General features: G+C 39.8%; 1 protein-coding gene across 5 annotated transcripts in view; it reads right to left on the reverse strand.

Moving 5' to 3' along the window:
- Positions 1-27,882, reverse strand: part of ccdc102a (coiled-coil domain containing 102A) — a 160,037-nt gene that overhangs the window by 68,482 nt on the left and 63,673 nt on the right. For all 5 annotated transcript variants that reach the window (XM_062030230.1, XM_062030240.1, XM_062030262.1 and 2 more), the window contains exon 2: positions 8,085-8,505. In XM_062030230.1, coding sequence (XP_061886214.1) covers positions 8,085-8,438 — 354 coding nt within the window. In that variant the 5' untranslated portion in view covers positions 8,439-8,505. The remainder of the gene's footprint in view (positions 1-8,084; positions 8,506-27,882) is intronic.

Below are 27,882 nucleotides of genomic sequence, written 5' to 3' on the forward strand. Positions count from 1 at the left end.
GGGAAAGGTTACCTATACGTACAGTACATGCATGTGGGAACTATCTGTGCAGAACAAAAACCTTAAGGCTAACAGGGTATGAAAGGGTGTTAATCACCTGACAGAACGGTATGGACAATTCCTGAATGAGGGCATATGTCAAATTGTCCATTAAATAGGCATTAGGGTCACTACATAAGCAAACCGAAGATAAGACAATTAACGACTAGTTCCAAAATATCAAAGCACATTAGGGCTGGGCGATTGATTGAAAAATAATTAAAACCGACATCTAGTGTAATGTACTGTAGCTTGTACCCAAAAGTAATTATTTTCAAATATTTTATTTGTCATTGTATTCCTACAACAACATTTTGGTGGCACTTAAAAAGACAAGACAAAACAAAACGAGACAAACCAACATCTTAAAATAGCACAATACAATACAAATAGTGCACAATAAAATACTAAAGATTAAAAATAGACAAAATAAAACTAGGTAAAAAAATGTTAGGTATAAAAAAAAAAGTGTTGTAGTGGGTATACAATAATAAATAATGACATGATAGAGCAGTGTGAGGCAGCAGTTATAACAAACAGTGTTAATGCACATTGCAGCGTATTGCAGGAGGGGTTGTCGGAGAATGAGATAACAGAATGAGGTTGCGATTTATGGGTGTGGGTAGGATAATGAATATTGGACGGGTGGAACTGTGTGTGTGGTGTGGGTGTGTATGTTTGTGAGAGGGTGGAAGTGCACGTGTGTCAGGGAGGGCGAGGGGGCAATGGAGGCTACATCTCTGGGGAATAAGCTGTTTCTCAGCCTATGTGTCCTTGTTTTTATGGTCTTGTACCTCTTCCCTGATATCAGTGGTACAAACAGTGAGTGTCCAGGTTGGCTGCTGTCCATGTGGAGGGCTCTCGCACTTCTTTGCATATGCTCAGTGTACACAGTGTCTAAGTCTGGGAGCTCAGCTCCCACAATCTTCTGCACCACCTTCACCACCCGGGACAGATGTTTCATTTCCTCTACTGTGCAGCTGCTGTACCACACCGTACAGCCCTGGCAGAGAATGCTCCTCAAAGTGGTCCTGTAGAATTGTCTGAGCAGTCGAAGAGCCAGACTCGGCCTTCCACAGCTTCCTCTGGAATAACATCTTCTGCTGGGCCTTTTTCACCAGTTTGTTCTCCTTGTCCTCCTGATGTCTATGATGACCTATTTTGTTTTGGTGGTAGTAAGAACCAGGTCACCGTCTGTGCATGACTTCTCCAGGTGTTTGGACCTCTTTCCTTTAACAGGTCTCATTGTTGTCACCAATGAGGCCTACCACTGTAGTGTTAACTGCAAATTTCACCATGGTTTTGGAGGAGTGAATGGGGGCGCAGTCCTGGGTGAAGAGTGTGAAAAGGGCTGGACTGAGCACACAGGCCTGCTGTGTGCCTGTGTTTAGAATTATGGTGTCAGATGTCAGGTTCCCTATCCTGACATTCTAAGGCCTGTTGGTCAAGAAGTCCATAATCCATGTACAGAGTGTGGTGGGGAGTCCAAGGTTGTAGAGTTTGTGGATCAGTTTATGGGGGATCACAATGTTGAATGCACTGCCTAAGTCCACAAAGAGCATCCTGACGTATGTGTTTAGTTGCTCCAGGTGGGTCGGGGCTGTGTGAAGTGCAGTGGAGACAGCGTCCTCTGTGTCAGCTGTTTGGACACACTTTGACTAGAAATGAGGACGGTGTCTACCAAAAAGTTGCAGTTGAGAGTGGGATAGTCATGCATTAACCAAAATCGAGGTACACAGTGTAATTAATCGTGGCATCATGACCGACATTTTAGCAAAAACGATGAGGGTGTCCACTATCAAGTTGTCTTCAGGGAACGTAATGTGATGCTATGTATTTATTAGGTATTGTATATAAAACCAAGACAGGCACACCATTAAATAAAAAACCCAAAATTTGATTTGAAAATACCTGAATTTTTTAAAACTGTGATTGATAAGTAATATGTGACCCCACAATGAATGACTCTCACATTATTAACTGTATTATTAACTCTCACATTATTAACTGTATCCACTGGGCACGGGTGACCCAGGTGGGGTCCCCACATCTGCGTTCCCTTCCAAGGTTTTTTGGTGTTCCCATTGGGTTGAGTTTTTTCTTGCCCTGATGCGGGATCTGAGCCGAGGATGTCAATGTGGCGTGTGCAGCCCTTTGAGACATTTTTGATTATGGGCTATATAAGTAAACTTTGATTGATTGATTATGTGACAGACTACTATTTTTAGCTCATTAATTTGTCTTTTCTCGTTGTCCCATGTCTTTTAGTCTCATCTAAGTCAGTTAGCTTCATCTAAATAAAATCTGCCCGGTAAGCATTTGTTCTCCTCTCTTGTAAGCGGTGCCGAGCCGACTCGAGTATCTGCAAAAACCAGGAAAAAACATTCCGTGTTTATTGTGGGAACCCGAGAGACATCGGGGACTTGACTGTGACACACAAAGCAACTACACATTACAAAACAAGCCCAAAGTCACTTATAATATTGGACTTGGTGACATTGGTTATACAAAGATTGCTAAATAATGATGGAAAAGTGAACGCTCTGATAAGCAATGTAATGAAACCACCTCAAAATGCAAAAAACTTTCTAAGAGGATATTATTTTTCAAAAATAATTTCGGCCGTGGTCCAGTGGATGGGGAGCTCTGGTGAGGTTGAATTGTTTTAGATCCTATGTCCCTATGCGTGATCGGGGACGCTCCCTAGCTTTATTGCTATGCTGTCATTATTCCACACCGCTCACGGTTGATGACACGTATCCCACGCAAAACTTGAGCGAAAAGTTTTAATCCAAAAAAAAAAAAGAAATTAAAAAGATGAAAAAGGTAGCTTAAAATTTTAATAACAAAGAACAATGTAGGATTGTAAAATGAATTATTAAGTTATTGTAGGTTAAAGTTTTTTTTAAAAAAATATTTCAGGATATCAGTAGATAATTTTGCTAGCCATTGTTTTAAAACAATAGTAAATTGTCGATACTTTGAAAAAACTGCCATCAAGTAGGAAACAGAACAGCTCAGTAAAAAAAAGCATTCCATACCATAATTGTTACATCCCGAGTATCAACTTACAAACGCACCACAGCTGACACAACAAGCCTTTTGTATCTACAAAACAAATACAAATCATAATTCTTGCACTTGTTGTCATTAGTTTAATTGTGTTGACATTCGGTAGAGCTAATACGCCACCTAAGAAAAAAAAAGATATGCAAAAATGTTTTCATGTTACTTCAATTTGAAATTTGCTAAGAAAATGTTAAATGCAGAAACACAAAAGGACACAGTCTTGATTTAATCAAACCACCAACATTGTCATTCGAGCAACATGCGGCATCTAAAACACCATTATCAAGAATTGTTGTATGAAAGTCAATAGCCTTCAATGTCCTATATGTGAAAATATGGACAAAGTGTTTAAAGGTTTTAGGAAATACTTTGTAAATATAAGACCAAACTTGGAAGGATAGATCCCCAATTCAAAGTCATTTGAGGATGGGAATGGAAATTCCTTTTATTTATCGGTGCCTTTCTAACAGTGTACAAAACAACAAACACGGATCAAGAAAAGCAGTACAAAAATACATAAAACATAAAACTTAAGTTATAATTGCAAATGTGAGCTAAAACATAGCTGATGTTAAAATGAATAAGAAGTTTTGAGTCTTGATTGGAACAAGGAAAATTATTCATTTATCTGAAGGTCAGGGTATAGTGAGCTGTAAGCTATTGAGCTAAATTAGGGCGAAAAGATTTGTACTTTAGAAATTATCTTTCAAACTGAAAATTCTAGTGTTTATGAAGTTAAAAATACACAAGTGTAATCAAAATAAAGAGAAATGCATGCAATCTTGTTTTAAGTTTAATTAAAGTAGTTCCTAAAACCTTTAACCTTAACTCCATATTTTCACATTTTCATTATTTAATTTCTTACAACCTTCCTTGATAATAGTGTTTTAGATGGTGCATGTTGCTCGAATTACAATGAAAATGCTGGTAGTTACATTTAATATTGTGTGTCCTTTTGAGTTTCAGCATTCAAAATGTTCTAAACAAATTTCAAACTGAAGTGACATGAAAAAATAGTTTGCATATTTTCCTTTTTTCATTACCACTGAATTCCAAGTCCCCTTCTCACCACCCTAACCTGCCTTGACATGTACAGGCATTCTCAAGTGTTGTACTAACTCTGCTCGACGTATGTCAGGCAACACATGCAAATAAACTAGTGACAAAAAGTGCAAAAATTATGATTGGTATTTGTTTAATAGATACAAAAGGCTTGTTGTGTCAGCTGTGGTGCAATTGCAAGTTGATAGTCGGGATGTATCAATTACGGTATTGAATGCTAACTAAATACAAGACACATTGTCACATCCTGATTATTGAGCTACTCGCCGAAAGTCCGCAACTTCTGTTTCCTATTTGATGGCAGTTTTTCCAAAGTGTAGACATTTTACTATTGTTTTAAAACTATCTGATAACCTCAAATAATCAAAAACTAAAATTTAAAATTTTAAATAACTTAATATTCCATACATATTGTTCTTATTAAAATTTGATGCTGCCTTTTTCATCTTAGCTTTGACTCCGGGTGACATTTTGTGGTTACATTGTGTAACTAAATAGGCTTGCATTTCACGCTAACAAATGAAGATTTTCGCTATCCAAATACAAATACATTATTTTTTTTGTAATATGTAATATTTTTAAAGATGTTATGTTTGCGCATGCGTGTTGCAAATGCCGAGCAAGCACAAAAGGATCTGGCAGATCAGTAAATCGGGCGATGACCCACAAAATGTCTTATTCCGTTGCAAACGTTTATCACAGTCCAAACTTGTATAAATACATTGCCGTCTGAGCAACTAAAGTATTCAATCATGCGTATTGAACCTACATGCTGTGCTCTCTCAAAACAGAGCGATCGATGTGAGGATCCATACACAGATAGGTATGGACGTCCGACTTGTCTACAACAGGAAATAAACCCAAATGATGTCGCATAAACCAGAAGTGAAGCAACAACTCCCATGGTGCTTCACTTCTGTGTTTAGATTACGGTTAAGGTGCTGTGATAACATAACATTTAGATTCTTACTGTGACTGCTTGAGTAAGTAAGATGACATACAAGTTCAACAGAAATGAAAGACGGTCGGCAGGATGTGGAAAGGAGACTTTTGTTTTTATATTGTAAACATCCATCCATCCATTTTCTACCGCTTGTCCCTTTTGGGGTCGCGGGGGATGCTGGAGCCTATCTCAGCTGCATTCGGGCGGAAGCCGGGGTCCACCCTAGACAAGTCGCCACTTCATTGTAAACAGTCGATCCGAAATCAAAACATGTCAAGACACTTTCTCAGAACAATTACACACTTTTCCGGCTATGAAATAAAAGTGCTACGCTATACATCAGGTTTAACTACATTTAGGGTTTCTCCTTACTGTACGGCTTCATATTAGCCGCCATACCGAACAACATAAATTAATATAATGTATTGTAGCGTCCAAAAGAAAACAAACAAAGTCTGACTTTCTTTTAACTTTTATTGCCAATTTTATGATAACGACAAGCCAAATTCCAAAAAATATTTCCTCCGTGCACACACGTCTGCCTCTGGGCTTCACTTCAACACACACAACACTTGTTCATTCTCCACCGACACGGTTTGTTCACAGACCGTGGGAAAATGATCATCATATACATAACACTAGCAGGTAGTTAAGTATTAATGGTTATATATAGTTTATTATTTGACTTATTATTTGACTAATGATGCACCGAAAAGACGTACTTGAATCACCTGAACAGTGCTCCCGAAACTGATGTTGTGATGGCGTGAGCTACCATATTTTTCGGAGTATAAGTCGCACCGGAGTATAAGTCGCACCTGCCGAAAATGCATAATAAAGAAGGAAAAAAACATATATAAGTCGCACTGGAGTATAAGTCGCATTTTTTGGGGAAATTGATTTGATAAAACCCAACACCAAGAATAGACATTTGAAAGGCAATTTAAAATAAATAAAGAATAGTGAACAATAAGCTGAATAAGTGTACGTTATATGACGCATAAATAACCAACTGAGAACGTGCCTGGTATGTTAACGTAACATATTATGGTAAGAGTCATTCAAATAACTATAACATATAGAACATGCTATACGTTTACCAAACAATCTGTCACTCCTAATCACTAAATCCGATGAAATCTTATACGTTTAGTCTCTTACGTGAATGAGCTAAATAATATTATTTGATATTTTACGGTAATGTGTTAATAATTTCACACATAAGTCGCTCCTGAGTATAAGTCGCACCCCTGGCCAAACTATGAAAAAAACTGTTTCTTTGAAGTCCGGAAAATACGGTATACGCATGTTGTTGCCTGGAGCGTAGGCAGCGTGTCTGCGTTGTGTACATACTTTAATATATTAGTGATATACCCGCAGACAACGATCTTTACAATTTAAGATGACACTTGCGGCTTTTAATGAGAGAAAAAAGCTCCCAGCAACGCGTAGCAATAACACCATAAATAGATGCTAAAATTGTTTCCTGTCCTTTTTGTTAAAGAAAAAGTTACTAAAAGAATTGGAGAAATCTCAAGAAAACAAAACAAATTCTCAACAAAGTATATTGTACAATAAGCAGCAACAATTTAAAAATAGAACAAAACAATATTAGGTAAGAAAAACCTGTATGTTAATACTATACTTAATAATAACAAATGTATATTCCAATTTTTTTACCTTTTTAAAAAACTATATGCATTATAGCAAATCATGCGATTACGTCATATCAACCACGCCCTTAACCACGCCCCCACCGCCACGTGGGTAGGGGGCGGGGCGTTGCTGGCTGAAATATTGTGTAAATTCTTTTATAACATGTTCTGGTCGAGTCCTCAATTACAGAATGATTAGCAGGCTCAATATTAAATGTTATCAATTAATAAAGGTTAAAACATTGTCATGCAGCAAAATGAAGACCATTAATTTGTAAAACATGTAATGTACAGCATATCAGAAGCATTTATTCAGGTAGGAATATCACAGATTACAGCTGGGATAGCATTTTTTTTAATACAGTAGGAGACTTAGATTGTTTTATTTCATTGTCAATATTGTTCCATAAACTAACACCTTTGAATTAAATACTTATTTCTTTTATTTCTGTTCTAAATCTTGATTTAGTAAAGATCTCAGTTCCTTTTTGATTATAATTACTTTCTCTTTTCACAAATCTCGCAAGTAATTGTAATCTAAAAGGAACTGAGATCTTTAGTATGTCCGTCCGTTCGTTCCTGTTTGATGTTATATCATCTATATTGATGTTCTATCTACTGTATATTGAGGTGGACAAAAGCATTTTTTTGGAATGGGAGACATAATTTGTTCAATTTACCTTACTTATGTCAGAGATTGTTTTCTGTGTGATTTTATGCCCAAAGTGTAAATACATCTTGTCAAAATTATAGAATAACTGTATAGTCCCAGGTGTAAAGTAATATTGGAAAAAAAAAACTTCCCACAGCAAGATTAACAGTTTTAAAAGTGAATTATAAAGATAAATACAAGAGCGGAAAATCAGAGGTCTAAGAAAAATAATCAGCATTTCTCAATACAAAGGCAAAAGCCGAATTTTTTGCCGCTGCAAAGGTCAAGACAGCATATCAGAGTCAGTCAATCAGTCACCATTGATGTGAAAATGATATTTGGGCAATGAACTACAACAGGGGTGTCCACATGTGGCCAAGGGGCCATTTTCATCTTCCTTGGGCATATTCTAAATTCAATATGATTTTTTTGTAATGAGATGCATCATTAGATATTATACTGAAAACTATTTGTTTTGTCAGCTAAAACACAAAGGTAACAAGTGGATATTTTACTAAGCATATTTTAATCTACATGAGCTTTTTTAATGTCCAAAATGTAGCATCCTTCAATGTTTCTGTATACGTCCATTACTTGGAAAAAATTGGACATCTCGTACTACATTAATCAAAACATTTTATTTAGCCGGTAAATAGTCACCCACCTTGCTCCATTTCTCTCTCCAGTTGGCCGTGCAATCTGACCACCAGCGCATAGTTTTCTCCATCTGAGCTGCTCTGGCTCGTGCTTCCTCCAGCTCCCTGAGTCTCAGCTCTTCCCTGCTCTCCCAATCTGCCTCACCCATGACGCCCATGGCTCCCAGGCCCAGGCCTCCGAGCCCAGGAGAAAGCAGCAGTGGAGGGCTAGAGCTAGGGGTCCCTCCAATAGGGCTAGGGGTTTGGGTAAGGCATTCTGGCGAACGAATCCCGCTGTCAGAACCCATGCCCAGGCTGCACAATAGACCGCCACCTGCCGACTTGCTGCCATCAGACATGTGTGGACTGGGAGTGTGGTTCATGCTTGGTATTGGCTGGAGAAGAGTGTGAAGATCAGGAAATCATCATCCTTCCCAGTCCCTCATCAACCTGAAGACAAAATAAACAATTTAGATTCACAAAATATGTACAAAACATTCCACGGAAGTTTTTTTTTCAAATGTTTTATTAGTCCTAGTCAGAGAACGGTTTCAATTCAAAAATCAAAATTATCATGGTTATCATCATTATGGTATTGTTGAATGTAGGACTGGCCGATTATATGACCGTGATTAATTTGAGTTTGATCACGGTGATCAGCTGTTTGCATATTTCCTCAATTAAATATGGCAGAAAAGTCTGTTAGAAGTTACCGCAGTAGTAAATAGTAGGGAAGCAACGATGCTTGATATAATCCTGCACGGCACAATCCGCCTTTATTGACTGTGATCCTGTGTCTGTCTGTGAATGTGTGTGTGTTTGTGTACGTTTGCGTGTGTTTTTGTGAAAGTGTGTACGTGTGCGCAACCTCCCGTTCCACTATGGCGAAAGTGAGGCTCGTCAGATGTAATTAATGTTCAATCAGTTTTGTGCCTCTTCCCCCTTACACAGCTGGAAGTCCTGCCAATAAGAATAAAATAAAGAAACATGACTAACTGAATCCCTCACACTCATTTCTGGTGAGTGACGACACGTCCAAAAAAGTCTGCTGTCGCTCGCTGCCGCGAAAAAGCTTAGTACTATTTCTCGATCTGTGTGCTTCCAATTGTTTTACAGATTTCTTTATTCTTTCTCAAACATATTTAGTAGTCTTATCAAACTTACAAAGCACCCACTCTCTGTTTCTTACCACCCCTCTCTCAGCTAGTTAGTTGCTAAGCTAACAAAGCTAAGTTGGTTGCGGTCCAAAGCAACTACGCTTCAAAGGGTCGGCTCCTTCACACTGCTGCTACTCTTCGCCTATTGCTCCAAAGACAGTAAGAACTCAACTAGGTGAAAGAAACAACGTGAGTATGGCTCTCTGCTCTTAGTGCACCATTCTCATGGATAGGTTGGCCCTACTAGAGGACCGTGTCCACCAGTTAGAGCAGAGTAATTTCTGATGTCAGAATTAGGATAGTTTACACAGGCTTGTACAAGAAATGCATTAATTAACTTTCTTTCCTTACTTTTGCAGGGTGCCAACTCTGTTCAGGTGCGCAGCCAGCTATATAGCTGCTGACCAATGTTGTTTTTGACAACCATCTTACATTTAGTCTTAGTCTTTTGGACTAAAATGCTTATTAGTTTTAGTCACATTTTAGTCACTTTTATATGTGATAGTTTTAGTCGACGAAAACTCAAAAGGGTTTTAGTCTAGTTTTAGTCGATGAAAAGTCAAAAAGGTTTTAGTCTAGTTTTAGTCCAAAAATAAAGAATAAAAAGTATAATATAAGTATATAAGTATAGTCTTTTAACAAATTTATTTAGGTCAATAAATATTGGAGATTGCTGTTGGGCAGTGTCACACATACGTTGTGAAAATAGCAGCAGATCTATAAGTTCAACCCATTGTAAGCTTGCAGATCTGCTATTTTCACAAATAATAACAATAAAGGAATGGTTTTAAACATATAAGGTTTCCACCCAACAGCAAATTTCTGATCCAAGGATTGTGTATTACACACAGATAAAGTGGTAACAGTGGAATCAAAGTTCATTACTCCAAAAAAGCCAAAAAACAAAAACATTCTACTTCAGCAATTGTGGCTTTATTTCTCAGAATTTGTTATAGTACAATGAACATAAACATTCCCAAAATATGAGTGATGGATGAGGAACACATATGCTCAACTTGGCCCTGTCTGCCAGTGCAATTACAACAGATATCATACAACCCCACTCTCTTTAATTTGTGCAAACCATGTAATAAAATAATCAATTAATTCCTGATTCCTAATGGGGCTGCACAACGTCACTTGTTGCTTTTAGGCTAAAGCTAGCAGACTCTACGTATAACAGTAACTCGACCTGTTTAACATATCAAGTTACGTGCTGACAGAACATACTCACAAAGATATAACCACACCGTCACTGAATGTAAACATGGCTAAACATGCTGCTAAAGTAACACACACACTATGAATTGACGTTAGCGTAACAAAAGCTAACTTTAGCCTGAAGTTAGCAGCCCATTTGCGCCAGGAGTATGTGGAAAACGTACTAATGTATTAGCTTACTATGACATTTATCGATTATGTTAACAGCATTTGTAACTTACCTTCGAAAAAATATCCTTGTGGCGAGCCTTAAGGTGCCGCTTAAAGTTGGTCTTATTTTTTCCGCATATTTTGTGGCCACATTTGTCACCGTCTTCCTTCACAATACACTCTGTTTTATTATCTGCTGGGTTATATTTAAAATACACCCATATGTCGTCTCTACGTTTGCGACCACCGAGCCCCTGTGTTGAAACTGCCGCCGCCATCACGATCCATTGCCTGATGAGTAACAACAGTCTGACGTGTTGAGCATGTTGTGCGCTGCACGCCAGTGGGGTGGGCGTGGTTTTAATTGACACACACAATAAACAGAAATGTCATGCATTTTAAACGTCTGACAGATTACCCACTAACATTTTCGTCCGTTCTCGTCTCGTCAACGAAAACTCACACACGTCTCGTCATGTTTTCGTCATCAGAGAGACATGTTTATCTCGTCACCGTCTCGTTATCGTCATGAAAAAAAGTGGCGTCAACGAAATGATTTCGTCATCGTCATCGCTGACGAAAACAACACTGCTGCTGACAGGCGAATCAAATAAAGCATAGATTAACATTTTTATGATATTTGAGATGTTTTTCAAACTTCCATCCATCCATCCATTTTTAACCGCTTATCCCTTTCGGAGTCGTGGGGGGTGCTGGAGCCTATCTCAGCTGCATTCAGGCGGAAGGCGGGGTACACCCTGGACAAGTTTTTCAAACTTATTGATGCCAATAGTACATAAATAATAGGCTACATAAAGTACATCCATTCAAATAGTATATTACTTAAATTAGTTTTCATGTAAATTTTCAAAATTATTTTTAAGGTGTGGTTGTGCGCCACAATTAATTACATGTAGCGGAAACCCTGATAATTGGAGTAATGAGCCCCACCGTCCCCGGTTGAATTGTATTTCTCCACAGCACAGCCAGAGATCAAGCTACTGCTCCTAAATATTCCAAAGTCAACTGTCGGCTTTATTATAAGAAAATGGAAGAGTTTGGGAACAACAGCGCATAGTGCAAAGAGGTCACCGCCTTTCTGCACAGTCAGTTGCTACAGCGCACCAAACTTCATGTGACCTTCCAATTAGCCCACGTACAGTACGCAAAGAGCTTCATGGAATGGGTTCCCATGGCCGAGCAGCTACATCTAAGCCATACATCACCAAGTCTAATACAAAGCGTCGGATGCAGTGGTGTAAAGCACGTCGCCACTGGACTCTAGAGCAGTGGAGACGCGTTGTCTGGAGTGATGAATCACGCTTTTCCATCTGGCAATCTGATGGACGAGTCTGGGTTTGGAGGTTGCCAGGAGAACGGTACATTTTGGACTGCATTGTGCCGAGTGTGAAATTCGGTGGAGGAGGAATTTTGGTGTGGGGTTGTGTTTCAGGAGTTGGGCTTGGCCCCTTAGTTCAAGTAAAAGGAACTTTGAATGCTCCAGGATACCAAAACATTTTGGGCAATTCCATGCTCCCAACCTTGTGGGAACAGTTTGGAGCGGGCCTGCGGGCAGTGTGCCTGCAGTTTTTTTTCCTAACATCTGCTATTTTGTATGGCCTTACGCAGTGTTTACATCAACATATTTGAATGTTTGTTCAGGACCTAGGATTGGCACACAAGAAAACACACTTTTAAGTGGCAAACTGTTAAATGTAAGGGAAAACTACTTTGCCAGATTAACCAAAATTATTATTTTTTATCTGAGTTTGATACATTTTGTATTACTTGCACAGTTATGTTATTTATTTTATGTAGAAATAATATTTTATATATATACATTTTTTGTTTTTCTATTTTAAAAGCCTAAATGATATTCCGTAGTGACAAAATGGCGGCGCATGGGAATGCAGCGGCTCTGCTAACGCTCTTGGGAGTGTAGAGCGATTTGGCAAAAAACACCCGTCATTTCTGTCAATTTCATGGCTGGCTCAAAGCGTGAACACTCTGTGATCACATATGACCGACAGACAATTCTGGATGTGGATGGATCGGGTCGTTATAGACTGAAAGATGCATGTACGGTGGACCTCCTCGCTAGCATGGGAATACTTCGTGGGCTACATCGAGCGGCCTTTGTAGCAGCGGAGTCAAGTGCTAGCGGTGACCGCCAATGGAGACGACATAGGCGGTGCGAGCGGAAGCAGAAGCGGGGATGCCGAGCTGGGCTAACAACAAAGAGAAAAGCTAACCAAAGAAGCGTGGAGTCTCCGGGTAAGAAGCCATTTAAACTAGAACTAGCCGGCGTCAGGCTGGATAATCCCTGCACACATAGCAATTCTCTTAGAATAAAACACAACTCACATAATGTTTTTTCTTTTGTGACCATGTCAGAGGCAGACATACATTGTACTGAGGTAGCTAACTATGATGCGTTCAGTTTATCGCAACATCAAGCAAACAATCTGAATATCCCCGTCGTATCAATTCCTAGATATGGTCGAAACTATTTAAAGTGCAACACGCATAATAAACGCAACATTATTAATATTGCTACTTCGGATAATTTCAACAAACAATCCTCAAAACAGCCCACTACCTATAATATGGGCTTTTTAAACATAAGATCATTATCTTCCAAAACGCTATTAGTTAATGAAGTCATTAGAGACAACAAACTTGACGTCGTTGGTCTCGCCGAGACCTGGCTCAAACCAGACGATTTTTGCGCTAAATGAAGCATCTCCTCCTGGCTATACCAATACACATGTTGCCCGACCTCTTAAAAGGGGAGGGGGTGTCGCACTAATATACAATGAAAACTATAATCTTACACCTAACCTAAACAATAAATATAACTCGTTTGAGGTGCTCACTTTGAGGTTTGTCACACCGCTGCCTCTCCACCTGGCTGTTATCTACCGCCCCCCTGGGCCCTATTCGGACTTCATCAGTGAATTCTCAGAGTTTGTTGCTGATCTAGTGACGCACGCCGACAATATAATCATAATGGGGGACTTTAATATCCATATGAATACCCCATCGGACCCTCCATGCGTGGCGCTCCAGACTATAATTGATAGCTGTGGTCTTACACAAATAATAAATGAACCCACGCATCGCAACGGTAATACGATAGATCTAGTGCTTGTCAGGGGTGTCACCACCTCTAAAGTTACGATACTCCCGTACACTAAAGTAATGTCCGATCATTACCTTATAAAATTTGAAGTTCTGACTCATTGTCAACAAACTAATAATAATAATAATAACTACTATAGCAGCCGCAACATTAATGCTGCCACAACGACGACTCTTACTGACCTACTGCCTTCGGTAATGGCACCATTCCCAAATTATGTGGGCTCTATTGATAACCTCACTAACAACTTTAATGACGCCCTGCGCGACACCATTGATATTGTAGCACCGCTAAAGCTAAAAAGGGCCCCTAAAAGGCGTACCCCATGGTTTACAGAAGAAACTAAAGCCCAGAAATTATCATGTAGAAAGCTGGAACGCAAATGGCGTGCGACTAAACTTGAGGTTTTCCATCAAGCATGGTGTGATAGTTTAATAACTTATAAACGCATGCTTACCTCAGCTAAAGCTAAATATTACTCAAATCTCATCCACCTCAACAAAAATGATCCTAAATTTCTGTTTAGTACAGTAGCATCGCTAACCCAACAAGGGACTTCTCCCAGTAGCTCCACCCACTCAGCAGATGACTTTATGAATTTCTTTAATAAGAAAATTGAAGTCATTAGAAAAGAGATTAAAGACAATGCATCTCAGCTACAACTGGGTTCTATTAACACAGATACGACTGTATATACGACGGATACCGCCCTCCAAAATAGTTTCTCTCTCTTTGGAGGAATTGTCAAAATGTGTAAATGGGACAAAACATACAACATGTTTACTTGACCCAATTCCTGGGAAACTTATCAAGGAGCTTTTTGTGTTACTAGGTCCATCGGTGTTAAATATTATAAACTTATCACTTTCCTCTGGCACTGTTCCCCTAGCATTAAAAAAAGCGGTTATTCATCCTCTACTCAAAAGACCTAACCTCGATCCTCCCACCTTCCGTTTATCTCGAAAATCCTCGAAAAAATTGTAGCACAGCAGCTAAATGAACACTTAGCGTCTAACAATCTCTGTGTACCTTTTCAATCCGGTTTCAGGGCAAATCACTCTACGGAGACAGCCCTCTCAAAAATGACTAATGATCTATTGCTAACGATGGATTCTGATGCTTCATCTATGTTGCTGCTTCTTGATCTTAGCGCCGCTTTCGATACTGTTGATCATAATATTTTATTAGAGCGTATCAAAACGCGTATTGGGATGACAGACTTAGCCTTGTCTTGGTTTAACTCTTATCTTACTGACAGGATGCAGTGTGTCTCCCATAACAATGTGACCTCGGACTATGTTAAGGTAACGTGTGGAGTTCCCCAGGGTTCGGTTCTTGGCCCTGCACTCCGCTAGGTGACATCATACGCAAATACGGTGTTAGCTTTCACTGTTATGCTGATGACACCCAACTCTACATGCCCCTAAAGCTGACCAACACGCCGGATTGTAGTCAGCTGGAGGCGTGTCTTAATGAAATTAAACAATGGATGTCCGCTAACTTTTTGCAACTCAACGCTAAGAAAACGGAAATGCTGATTATCGGTCCTGCTCAACACCGACATCTATTTAAAAATACCACCTTAACATTTGACAACCAAACAATTAAACAAGGTGACTCTGTAAAGAATCTGGGTATTATCTTCGACCCAACTCTCTCGTTTGAGTCGCACATTAAGAGTGTTACTAAAACGGCCTTCTTTCATCTCCGTAATATCGCTAAAATTCGTCCCATTTTGTCCACAAGCGATGCTGAGATCATTATCCATGCGTTCGTTACATCTCGTCTTGATTACTGTAACGTTTTATTTTCGGGCCTCCCTATGTCTAGCATTAAAAGATTACAGATGGTACAAAATGCGGCTGCTAGACTTTTGACAAAAACAAGAAAGTTTGATCATATTACGCCTATACTGGCTCACTTGCACTGGCTTCCTGTGCACCTAAGATGCGACTTTAAGGTTTTACTACTTACGTATAAAATACTACACGGTCAAGCTCCTGCCTATCTTGCCGATTGTATTGTACCATATGTCCCGGCAAGAAATCTGCGTTCAAAGAACTCCGGCTTATTAGTGATTCCCAGAGTCCAAAAAAAGTCTGCGGGCTATAGAGCGTTTTCTATTCGGGCTCCAATACTATGGAATGCCCTCCCGGTAAAAGTTAGAGATGCTACCTCAGTAGAAGCATTTAAGTCTCATCTTAAAACTCATTTGTATACTCTAGCCTTTAAATAGACTCCCTTTTTAGACCAGTTGATCTGCCGTTTCTTTTCTTTTCTTTTCTACTCTGCTCCAAACCCGGGGTGGACCGCTAGCCTGTTCATCAGATGGGGACATCTCTACGCTGCTGACTCGTCTCCACTCGGGATGGTTCCTGCTGGCCCCACTATGGACTGGACTCTCGCTGATGTGTTGGACTTTCACAATATTATGTCAGACCCACTCGACATCCATTGCTTTCGGTCTCCCCTAGAGGGGGGGGGGGGGGTTACCCACATATGCGGTCCTCTCCAAGGTTTCTCATAGTCATTCACATTGACGTCCCACTGGGGTGAGTTTTCCTTGCCCGTATGTGGGCTCTGTACCGAGGATGTCGTTGTGGCTTGTACAGCCCTTTGAGACACTTGTGATTTAGGGCTATATAAATAAACATTGATTGATTGATTGATTGATGTATGTTATGTAATTCTGTGCTACTTAAACCATTTCTTTTCTGTGCTGTGAGTACCCATTTTGTCTAACTGGGTGCCACTGACTGTTTACAGTACAGTTGTCATTCAGTTCAATTAAAAATGTCAGTGAATTTTGCTCAAAAATTAATATCTTCAAGATAGACTTTTTTGTCCATATCGCCCAGCCCTAATACAGACGACAAAGTATTTTTTGGTACCGGTTCCTATTTGGGTTGGTACGGGAGGGCCGTTAAGATTCTGGACAAATTATACGGCTATCTGTATTTTTTTGACCCGGCTGACTGTCGTAGTTATGACACGCTGTCAGATTAACTTCAGCTGCCATAAAAAATCAGCTTGGAATAATCACAAACGTTTTAGGGCTGTAACAATTGATCTTTTTTTATCAATAGTCATAGATCTGTTTATATTCTTAAATTTGAAGTATATCAATATGTGTGCTGCAAGTTTGCCTTCCAGAAGATAGGTATCAATCAGAGATTGTTTTAAAAAGGGAATTGATCGATTTTATCAATACTAGAAAAATGAAAATATTAGATTTAAGAACAACAGACTACATTAGCGACGCCAAGGCAGAGAACAGAATACAGATATGGCTGGGTCGGGGAACTTTATTTAGCAGCTATGTCTACTGTTAATATGGATGGATACTGTACTTATATCGAAAATATCTTCCATCCATCTATCCATTTTCTACCGCTTGTCCCTCTCTGTGTCGCGCGGGGCAGAAGCCTATCCCAGCTGCACTCGGGCGAAAGGCAGGTTACACTCTGGACAAGTCGCCAACTCATTGCAGGGCCAACATAGATGGACAGACAACATTCACACTAACATTCACACATTTTTGAATGTTAAAAATGAGAGCAGGAAAGGTTTCCTCTTGTTAATTTAACCTAATGTGTTGGTTGGGCTTTATTCATATAAGATGTGAATTAATTGGCCAATAATTGTTGTTTACTTGCTTATTTGTATCCATAGTTCATTTATACTTAAAAAAAAACCTTCACTTGCCGTGTCCAGTGATCCGTATTTAATTCACAGTCACACAGTCACTGGTAGATTTTTTTTTGCTAAAAAGTTACTGAATCGATTTCAACTCACTGAATCGTTTCGGATCGTAACTTTCTAAAAACATTGTCCAACCACACATTCTGAATCGAATCGAATTGTTGCTAAAATATATAGGAAAACACTGGCTCACTTTTTTAAGACAGTAGGCGTTCTTCTTCTTCGTTGTTGACTTAGTGCTCACGTGCCAAGAATTGACACGGATCGCCGAGAAAAAAGTGTTTTAAATTATTCGGTAAGGATGATACTGAAAAAAGCAGTTATTTATATAATTTTTGCATGTTGGTATGATTGGTAACCTGACTCTCGCCAGACCCTTGTAGTTCGCTGAGCTCAACACAAGGGTCTGGGCTCAAAGGCATTGCAAACTCCTTCCAGATAGCAAAAAATAATGAACCAATCAGGATCGCCTTGCGGGATTTCATAGATTTGACGTAGCGCCAAAGGGAGTGTTTGATTCAAACAATGGCGGCACGAAGCAAGGAGTCGTATGCTGACATTGATTCTGCTATTGCAACTGTTTTGCGACATCGATCGAATATTAATTATTTAAAAGATGAACAGAAAACTGTTTTGAAGGCATTTATTGGTGGCATGGATGTTTTGGCTCTTCTTCCGACCGGGTTTGGATTTCCCAGCGCCGCTCTCATCAGCGTCACGGGTTGATTTTGATGTGAGTGGTTGAAGTAGCAAGTCATTCAAAATAACGGACAAGTGGTTTTTCCAATCACATACAATGATTTTTTTACAAGGCCCCGCCTTCTGAAATACATCTCCTATTGAGAACTCCCATATCAATGTGTGGAGCTCAGCGAATGACAAGGACCTGGCAAGAGTCAGGTTAATTGATTGGTCTTGAAGTATCAATACCTTTGACAACCGTCAACGGAAATGTGTTGGTTATTAGTCGAGCAGTGGCACTCTGTAAAAGTTGGAGGCGATCAATAGAGGTTTTACTGAGAAACAGAAAGAGAGAGTAGGCGCAATCAAGGTGTGATGACACAAAAACAGGATTAATCATCTTTAAATCGGAATTAGATTAAATGGAACACCGTTTTGAGATATTCCTAAAGTGGAAAAAGCATGTACAGGTACAGACCTGGATGTGTTTATCAGAGTGCAGAACCTGGTTAAAGATAACGCCAAGATTTCTTAGGCTAGAACGAACATTTCAATTCAATGACCCACTGCTGCTAGCGATATTATAGACTGTGCCTTAATGTGCGACTATCAGGACCTCAGTTTTAGTAACGTTAAGTTCAAGAAAGTTACGGCACATCCAATTATTGATTGCAAGCAGTCATGCAGTAAGTTTAATTTATCAGTACTATCAGGATCAAATGGAAAAAGACAACTGAATGTCATTAGCGTAAATGTGATAGGGTTAGGGCTAGGGTTAAAGGTTTGGTGCATACCTATTGATAATTTTGGTCACAATAATCCTGATATGATATGTAATATTGTTTTTCTAACGGTATTGTTGACATGGTAAATATGGAGTTAAAAGAAAAATACATTTTAGTGACATATCAATTAAATTGTTTGAATTGGTTGAGAATTGTGAAAGTAGCTGGTTGGTATAATGAATAAAATAAATTAAGTGCAGAACCCCAAGTGAACATATAGTTTTGTCAATTTACCTAATTAATTCATTGGCTTGCTGTCTTCAAGTTACTGTTTAGCCACATGTGCCTGGCCAAAGAACAACAATACAGCCTTCCCAGTATACAGAGATGTTCTTGGAATAAAACACTGACCACACCCAAACAGCATGTCTTTAACTTCAACATTCAGACCATCAAGTGTGTGTTTCACGTTACCAAGGAAAATAACATTACACTGCTGAGTTTGAGCAGGGCTGCCAACAGCAGGGTGTCCAAATCCACGACACGCACCCAACTGCCCACTGCCAATGTGGAATAATCCATAATAAATTATAAATTACATAGTGATAAATCAAGCCATCTTTTAGTCAAAGATCATTTGTGTGACAGACGTACTCTACTATTCATTGTTCATGGTGTTGATTTATGGTGTAAGTTTATTTTGAAAATGCATACATTTACAAAATTGTTTACACATTGTACAGCTTGTATGTTTCTATCAATACACAGTGACGCCTAGAAAGCAGGTAGTAACTCAACCCTCTTGAATAGTTTATACCTCAGTTTGTATGGTTTGTAGAGTTAGCACAGGATTAATACGTGGAAATGACACATGAGGTAGTTGATACATACAGTTTTTATTTATGCTTTATTTAGTTTTTTGTTCAATCCTAGATGGGCTGTGACTCAAAGTTTAATTGCTTTGTAGATACACTGAGTTTAAGTCTAAGTTCAGTGTGTTCTTCATGGTGTTTCTGAAACAGGTAGGAGGTTATAGTTTGCTTTGTACATAATTTTAGCTGTTTGGGAAGGCACCAAGAGCAGCACGGTGGAAAAAGGGGTTTGTGCATGTGCCTCACAGAATGAAAGTCCTGGGTTCGATCCCCGGGCTCTGGGTTTTCTGTGTGGAGTTTGCATGTTTTCCCCGTGACTGCTTGGGTTCCCTCTGGGTGCCCTCTGGATACTCCGGCTTCCTCCCACCTTCAAAGACGTGCACCTGGGGATAGGTTGATTGGCAACACTAAATTGGCCCTAGTGTGTGAATGTGAGTGTGAATGTTGATTGATTGATTGAGACTTTTATTAGTAGGTTGCACAGTGAAGTACATATTCCGTACAATTGACCACTAAATGGTAACACCCGAATAAGTTTTTCAACTTGTTTAAGTCGGGGTCCACTTAAATTGATTCATGATACAGATATATACTATCATATATACTATCATCATAATACAGTCATCACACAAGATAATCACATTGAATTATTTACATTATTTACAATCAGGAGTGTGGAGGGGGGGTGGGGTGGGGGGGGGGGGGTGGGTGGGATATGGACATCAAGTAGTGGACATAGAGAGAGAGAGAGAGAGAGAGAGAGAGAGAGATCAGAAGGCATAAGAAAAAGAATCTGCATTTGATTGTTTACATTTGATTATTAGCAATCCGGGGAGGGTGTTAGTTTAGGGTTGTAGCTGCCTGGAGGTGAACTTTTATAGCGGTTTTGAAGGAGGATAGAGATGCCCTTTCTTTTATACCTGTTGGGAGCGCATTCCACATTGATGTGGCATAGAAAGAGAATGAGTTAAGACCTTTGTTAGTTCGGAATCTGGGTTTAACGTGGTTAGTGGAGCACCCCCTGGTGTTGTGGTTATGGCGGTCATTTACGTTAAGGAAGTAGTTTGACATGTACTTCGGTATCAGGGAGGTGTAGCGGATTTTATAGACTAGGCTCAGTGCAAGTTGTTTAACTCTGTCCTCCACCTTGAGCCAGCCCACTTTAGAGAAGTGGGTAGGAGTGAGGTGGGATCTGGGGTGGAGGTCTAGAAGTAACCTGACTAGTTTGTTCTGAGATGTTTGGAGTTTAGATTTGAGGGTTTTGGAGGTGCTAGGGTACCAGGAGGTGCATGCATGAACGAGAGTTCCCGCCAGAATCCTCAAGGTGCTTTTGTTGACCAGAGAGGAAATTCTGTAGAGAAATCTCGTTCGTTGGTTAACCTTTTTGATTACCTTGGTTGCCATTTTATCACAGGAAAGGTTAGCCTCTAGAATGGAACCTAGGTAGGTGACCTCATCTTTCCTGGTGATGACACTGTCACCTACTTTTATGGTGAAGTGATTGACTCTCTTAAGTTTGATGTGGGACCCAAACAGGATGGATTCTGTTTTACCCAAGTGGATGGATAGCTTGTTGTCAGCGAGCCAGGTGCAAGTTCTACAGAGCTCAGCACTGAGGATTTTCTCCACCTGTGACTTGTCCTTGCCGGATACCAGCAGGGCAGAGTCATCCGCAAACAAAAACAATTCACAGTCACATGCCGATGACATGTCGTTTATGTATATTAGGAACAGTAAAGGTCCCAATATACTGCCTTGGGGGACTCCACAGTTCACCGAGAGGGGGGGGGGACACGGTGCCGTTCACCTCTACCACCTGCTCCCTCCCCTCCAAGTAAGACTGCATCCAGCTCCAAGAGGTTTTGTTAAATCCGATTGCTCTGAGCTTATCCAACAGTATAGCGTGGTTAACGGTGTCAAAGGCCTTCTGAAGGTCCAGCATGACCATGCCACAGTATTTGCCCGCGTCCACCTCATGTTTGATGTGGTCGGTCAGATAGAGAAGGCATGTGTCAGTGGAGTGGTTAGTTCTGAAGCCGGATTGGAATTTGTACATGAGTTTATTAGTGGCAAGGTAACTATCGACCTGTTCATAAACTATTTTCTCCATTACTTTCGAAATGGAGCTGAGAATAGAAACAGGTCGGTAGTTGCCAGGTTCCAATTTGCTTCCTTTTTTAAAGAGGGGAGTTACTCTTGCTATCTTAAAATCTTTTGGTACTTGGCCTTGTGTAATTGATAGGTTTATTATGTGCGTGATGATCGGGGCAATGATGGAGGCAGAGTCCCTGAGGAATCTGGAGGGAATATTATCAAGGCCGGTGGCCTTGTTAGGGTGGAGCGCGCTCAATTTTTTAAACACCTCATCAGCTGTGACCATTTCTAATTTGAAATCAATGTTGTCTGTCTATCTGTGTTGGCACTGCAATGAGGTGGCGACTTGTCCAGGGTGTACCCCGCCTACCGCCCGAATGCAGCTGATATAGGCGCGACACCAAAAGGGACAAGCGGTATAGCTTGGTTGGTAGAGCTGCCGTGCCAGCAACTTGAGGGTTCCAGGTTCGATCCCCGCTTCCGCCATCCTAGTCACTGCCGTTGTGTCCTTGGGCAAGACACTTTACCCACCTGCTCCCAGTGCTACCCACACTGGTTTAAATGTAACTTAGATATTGGGTTTCACTATGTAAAGCGCTTTGAGTCACTAGAGAAAAGCGCTATATAAATATAATTCACTTCACTTCACAATGGATGGATGGATGAAATGCACCAAATCATTGAATTTTAATATTTTTGATTTAATAAATAAAGGGTTTGAGTGTTCTCTGTTTGTGGCACGTGCCACAAACCACAACATCGGCCAACCCACACCCCAACCCCTCCTCCTCCCCGCACCGGACACAGCAGCCACGAGCACCTACACCACAAACAAACCATGACCGACAATCACATGTCACCAGGACCATGGAGACCAGCCAGCACCAGATGGCCAGTCAGCCCAAACTCCAACACGCAAACGAGAGACTTCAACACCACCCCCCACTAAAACACTATACTCCCTAATCCAAACCCGCAAACACACACCACCGCCCAAACAACTGAGGCACAGCACCCACACCAAACAAGAAGGCTGCGCTGCCCCGCATCAAGCCACCAACAAAGACCCCAAAGCGCGAAACAGACAAGCAGACCCGCCCAACAGGAAGCGAAACCCGCTCGACGCCACACAAACCAGAAATGAAAACAACTGACCACCCAATCCAATTCATAATTTAGTTCCACATGCTGATATACTAAACGTCTTATGTGTTGTACATGCATACAAATGTTTTAAATTTGATTTTTCTCTAAGTTTATATTACCTTTTGTTGAGAAGAATTGTTATACGTTTTTGGGTAGGAGGTTATGGTTTGCTCTGTGCATAATTTTAGCTGTTTGGGTATGCATCAAATCACTGAATTTCAATATTTTTGATTTAATAAATTAAGGGTTTGAGTTTTCTCTATGGCCAACATTATGTATTATTTTAACTGACCTTTTTTGTAACACAATTAGTGATTGAAGCATACTTTTGTAGTTATTTCCCCATATTTCTACACAATATTTCTACACGATAACTCAGATATGGTAACACTAGCGAGCAAAGGAAAATATGGAGTGATTTTTGGTCCAGTACATATTTTTCTTTATTCATCATTGACATATTTCTTGCCACCTTATGTTGTATTGTATATAGGACGGCGCAGCAGAGCGTGAGGGCAGGCCCGGGCCAACACTCGACAAGCCAACCAACACAACAACAAATGAGAATGAAGCCAGCAAGTTCGCCAGCCCCGACAACCACCACGCACGTGCTGCCACAAACCACAACATCGGCCTACCCCCACCCCAACCCCCAATCGTTTCCTCTGCAATGCCTAATGCGTTGATAAGGAGGTATGTTTTGTTAGTATCAAAATCAGTTGCGGAGAGATCACCCAACAGGAAGAGTGAGGGGGAAGTGGGAATAGGAATCTCTAAGGCAAATGGCAGGTTCTCGCACACTCCACGCCAGAAATTATTAACGGGAGCACAGGACCACATTGAGTGTAAGTAGTTATCTATCTTATTATCTGAGCAGTGTACACAAATGTTAGAATCATCTAAACCAGGGGTGGGCAATTAATTTTCATCGGGGGCCGCATAAGCAACCCGAGCACTGCTGGAGGGCCACACGACAATATTTCAATTAAATTTTGCTCAATATTATTTTTGATATACCGTAAGATAAATAATAATGATGATAATAATAATAATAATTTAATTTAACCTAACTTAACTTTATACAAAATCAGATTGCTTTTGATGGTCACTTTATCCTGCATTATCCAACATTTTTCCCCATCAGATTTGGACAACCATCTGTTGTTAAAAATAGTTTTTAATCATATTTATTTTATATTGTTTTTTATATTGGTTTTATATGTAATTGTTTTTTCTTTTTATTCAGTCATTGGTGGAGCTAAGGATAATATTTGAATATTGTTTTTAATATTGTTGTGCAGCACTTTGGAAACATTTTGTTGTTTAAATGTGCTATATAAATAAAGTGGATTGGATTGTCACACCTGCCAGCTTGTCCCAACACGCATTTACCTCTGTGAACAAGTCATTACCTGTGGTTGTCTCCTTAATTGACTGCATCAGAGCTCTCATCCAAAGTTAGCGAAAAACAGTCCATGTCTCCGGGCATTATCAGCGCAACAAAGTCCAATAAGCACTCCTTAATAAACTCTCCCTCAGAAAACGCCTTACTTTTTCTGGCGCTTTTGTGAGAAATGACGAAACTTGTCCTGACAGCTGCATCTCTGGGGGTGTGAAATATGGCACAAAGTCCTTGCTGGGTTTGCAGTTTTACCATCAACGCATCAGCCTCCCTTGCGCGCGCTTCATCAGACACATTCCGGTATTTTCCCTCGTGTTTCTTCGTGTAGTGGCGATTAAAATGATATTTAAACACAGCAACCTGTGTACCACACATTAAGCACACGGCTTTACCATTAATTTATGTAAAGAAATACTTGGCAGTCCATGTCTTGTTGGAAACACGCCATTTCTCATCAACTTTTCTTTTTTTTAGCGTCTCATCACTTGTCTCTATGCACCTTCACTCACAGGTTCCCCCCGGACATACGGCATAAATAACACATTTCAAAATAAAAGCAGCACAGTTGTATTGCGCGCACGACATAGATGTTTTTTAAACTTTATTTTGTAATTTGTAATTGCGCCGTTCAATTCACTCACAATCGCACACGCGCATACGTCCACACGGAAGTAATACAAATAACGCTTTTCAAAACAAAAGCAGCACCGTTGTATTGCACACTCGACATAGATACTTTTTGAAATGTATTTTGTAATTTATGATTGGCCTCACGCGGGCCGGACAGGGATGCGCAAAGGGCCGGATGCGGCCCGCAGGCCGTACAATGCCCAGGTCTGATCTAAACCCATTTTAAACATAATCTGACCGGTGTAATGTATTCTGTAAAGTGTTTTGAGCTGAAACAGCCGTAAATTTGGATTCCTTTTCAAACGAGAAGTATTGAGGCATAGTTATTTCCTGAATTATGGGTCACAGCTTGTGGATACATCTGAGTGCCATTTGGAAGTTGGGATACCTATTGTGTTATCTTTTTTTGATAATAAAGCATATCATTTGGATAAAGCTTTGGGGGCAGTTATTTTGAAAAATGTAACTGTAGTGTGATTATTTTCCCATCTTGTTTTATTGAATCTGTATATATTCTAGGAATGTTTTAGGATTTATTGCATACTGTGTTATTAAACTTTTAAAAGAGATAAAACTGTTTCTATTGATGATACATGTATCTCCAAGGCATCTGACTCCCTTATCATACCCTGTTGGAAAGTACAATGGTTTCTTGTTAAGCAGAAAATCAGGATTATTCCAAATAGGCGTAAATTGGCAGGGAAAGAGCGGGGACCCAGTTATTTTCAAAAATCCCTACCAAACTGTTAAGGTGCGTATATTAATACTTTTAAAGCAGTTGTACTTTGAAATAGGGCTTGGCGATATGGCCTTTTATTAATATCTCGATATTTTTAGGCCATGTCACGATACACGATATACATCTCGATATTTTGCCTTAGCCTTGAATGAACACTTGATGCATATAATCACAGCAGTATGATGATTCTATGTGTCTACATTAAAACATTCTTGTTCATACTGCATTAATATATGCTCATTTTAAACTTTCATGTAGAGAGGGAAATCACAACTAAGTCAATTTACCAAAACTGTATTTATTAAACAGTTATTAAGCAGTGGCACCAACATTCATGTAATTTCCAAAACATAAAGTGCAAGATTGTCAGAGACATTTTAAAACAAGCTATTAGTGCACTTTTGTGCATGATGTCACTAAGATGACATATCAAAACAACACTAAATGAAAGTGCACTTTTTTGTAAAGAATGCCACTACAGTAGTTTAAAACAAATAAAGTGCCCTTTTGTGCATGATGTCACACAAGATATTTCAATAACAGTCAAATAAATATTAGCTGCATAATAGGAAATCCAATAGTGTATGTCCTGTGTATGCTATGTGGTAGGTTACTGCGGACGTTATCTCCTTCTGTTGTTGACTATTTTTTTCATACGGTGTTCATCTGGAAATGGAAGACGCCAGGCTGAATTGGGTCAGTGCATTTTGTTGGGTGTGGCACCGGCCGAGATGTTGACATGCAGAGTTTCAAGCACTCTTCATTCTCTAGCGGGTGACAAATTAGTAGTGCTGCTACTTTTTGTAGCAAGGCTTTTGCCACATACTTGACATATTGCGGTTGTCTGTTCAACATCTTCCCGCTTGAAGCCAAACCACCGCCAGATGATGGACACCGTGCTGTTTTTTTCTTCATTTGTTACCAGATTCGCACCTTTTTTTTCTCGCACCTCTCTGCTTCGCGAGGGCATATGACGTTGCACGCGCGACAGTATGTGACGTATGTAAGAAGGTGCGCTTGTTTTATGTCTCTGTGAGAAGGAGAGACAAAAAAGAGTGACAAACGCCTGAAGTGTATTGCTCGCAGCTAAAAGCAACTGCGTGAGAAGGTATACTCGAATACTCACGATACAGTCATTTTCCATATCGCGCAGAGAGAAACCTGCGATATATCGAGTATATTTGCTATATGGCCCAGCCCTACTTTCAAAGGATTTGGCTAATAAAGGGCAAGTTAGAAATTGGGATCTCCTGGCTGAATGATTTTTCAATATCTAACCATAATTGATCTAATAAGTTGGGATTGATCCATTTTAATACGTATTGTAGTTTATTTGCAAGAAAGAAATGGGAAACATTTGGAAGTTCTACACCCCCATATTTCTTGGGTTTTTGCAATGTCTTAAGACTGATTCGTCCTGGTTTACTTTCCTAAAGAAACTGATTGATGTGCGAGTCTAGTGATTAAAACCAAAATTGAGAAAGTTTGGTGGGAATCATTGAAAAAAGATAATTAACCATCGTTGTCACGGTAGAAACCCTTCCCATGAGTGAGAAGGGCTGTGTCTTCCAACGCACAAGATCATCCTCAATCGATTTTAAGATTGGGGATTAATTCAAGCAATTTAGATCTGACAAGGTGGAAGAAATATTGATACTTAGGTATTTAATGTTTCCTTTGTGCAGTGGAATCGATGAGGTGCTCTGAAAATCAAAATTAATAGGTAACACAGTAGATTTGGACCGGTTGATGGAGTAATCTGAAATAGAACTGAATGTATCAATGAGTGAGATTGTGTCTCGAAGAGAAGAATGTGCATCGTGTAGGAAAAGTGATACATCAACAGCATAAAGGCTTATTTTATGATGAATGGTTGCAGTATGGATGTGTAGTAGAATTTCTGACCTTTGACCTATATTGCATGTCTAATAAGAATGTACACTCATTTTATTCTCTTCTATTCTGTGCCAGTGGGACAAAGGTGAATATGGAGTTGTGCCAACCTGTCTACAGAATGTTTAGAATTTCCAAATATGACTAAGAGATACAAGGTTGTTTTGGAACAGACAAAACCAAAACAAAACAATTGTGACACATTAGATAACAAACAATGACGCACAAGAGACATATAAAAAATGGCAGAAGACGGGAACTCGACAGTGATTT

The sequence above is a fragment of the Entelurus aequoreus genome, linkage group LG02 (assembly GCF_033978785.1).
Source record: "Entelurus aequoreus isolate RoL-2023_Sb linkage group LG02, RoL_Eaeq_v1.1, whole genome shotgun sequence".
Lineage (NCBI taxonomy): Eukaryota > Metazoa > Chordata > Actinopteri > Syngnathiformes > Syngnathidae > Entelurus > Entelurus aequoreus.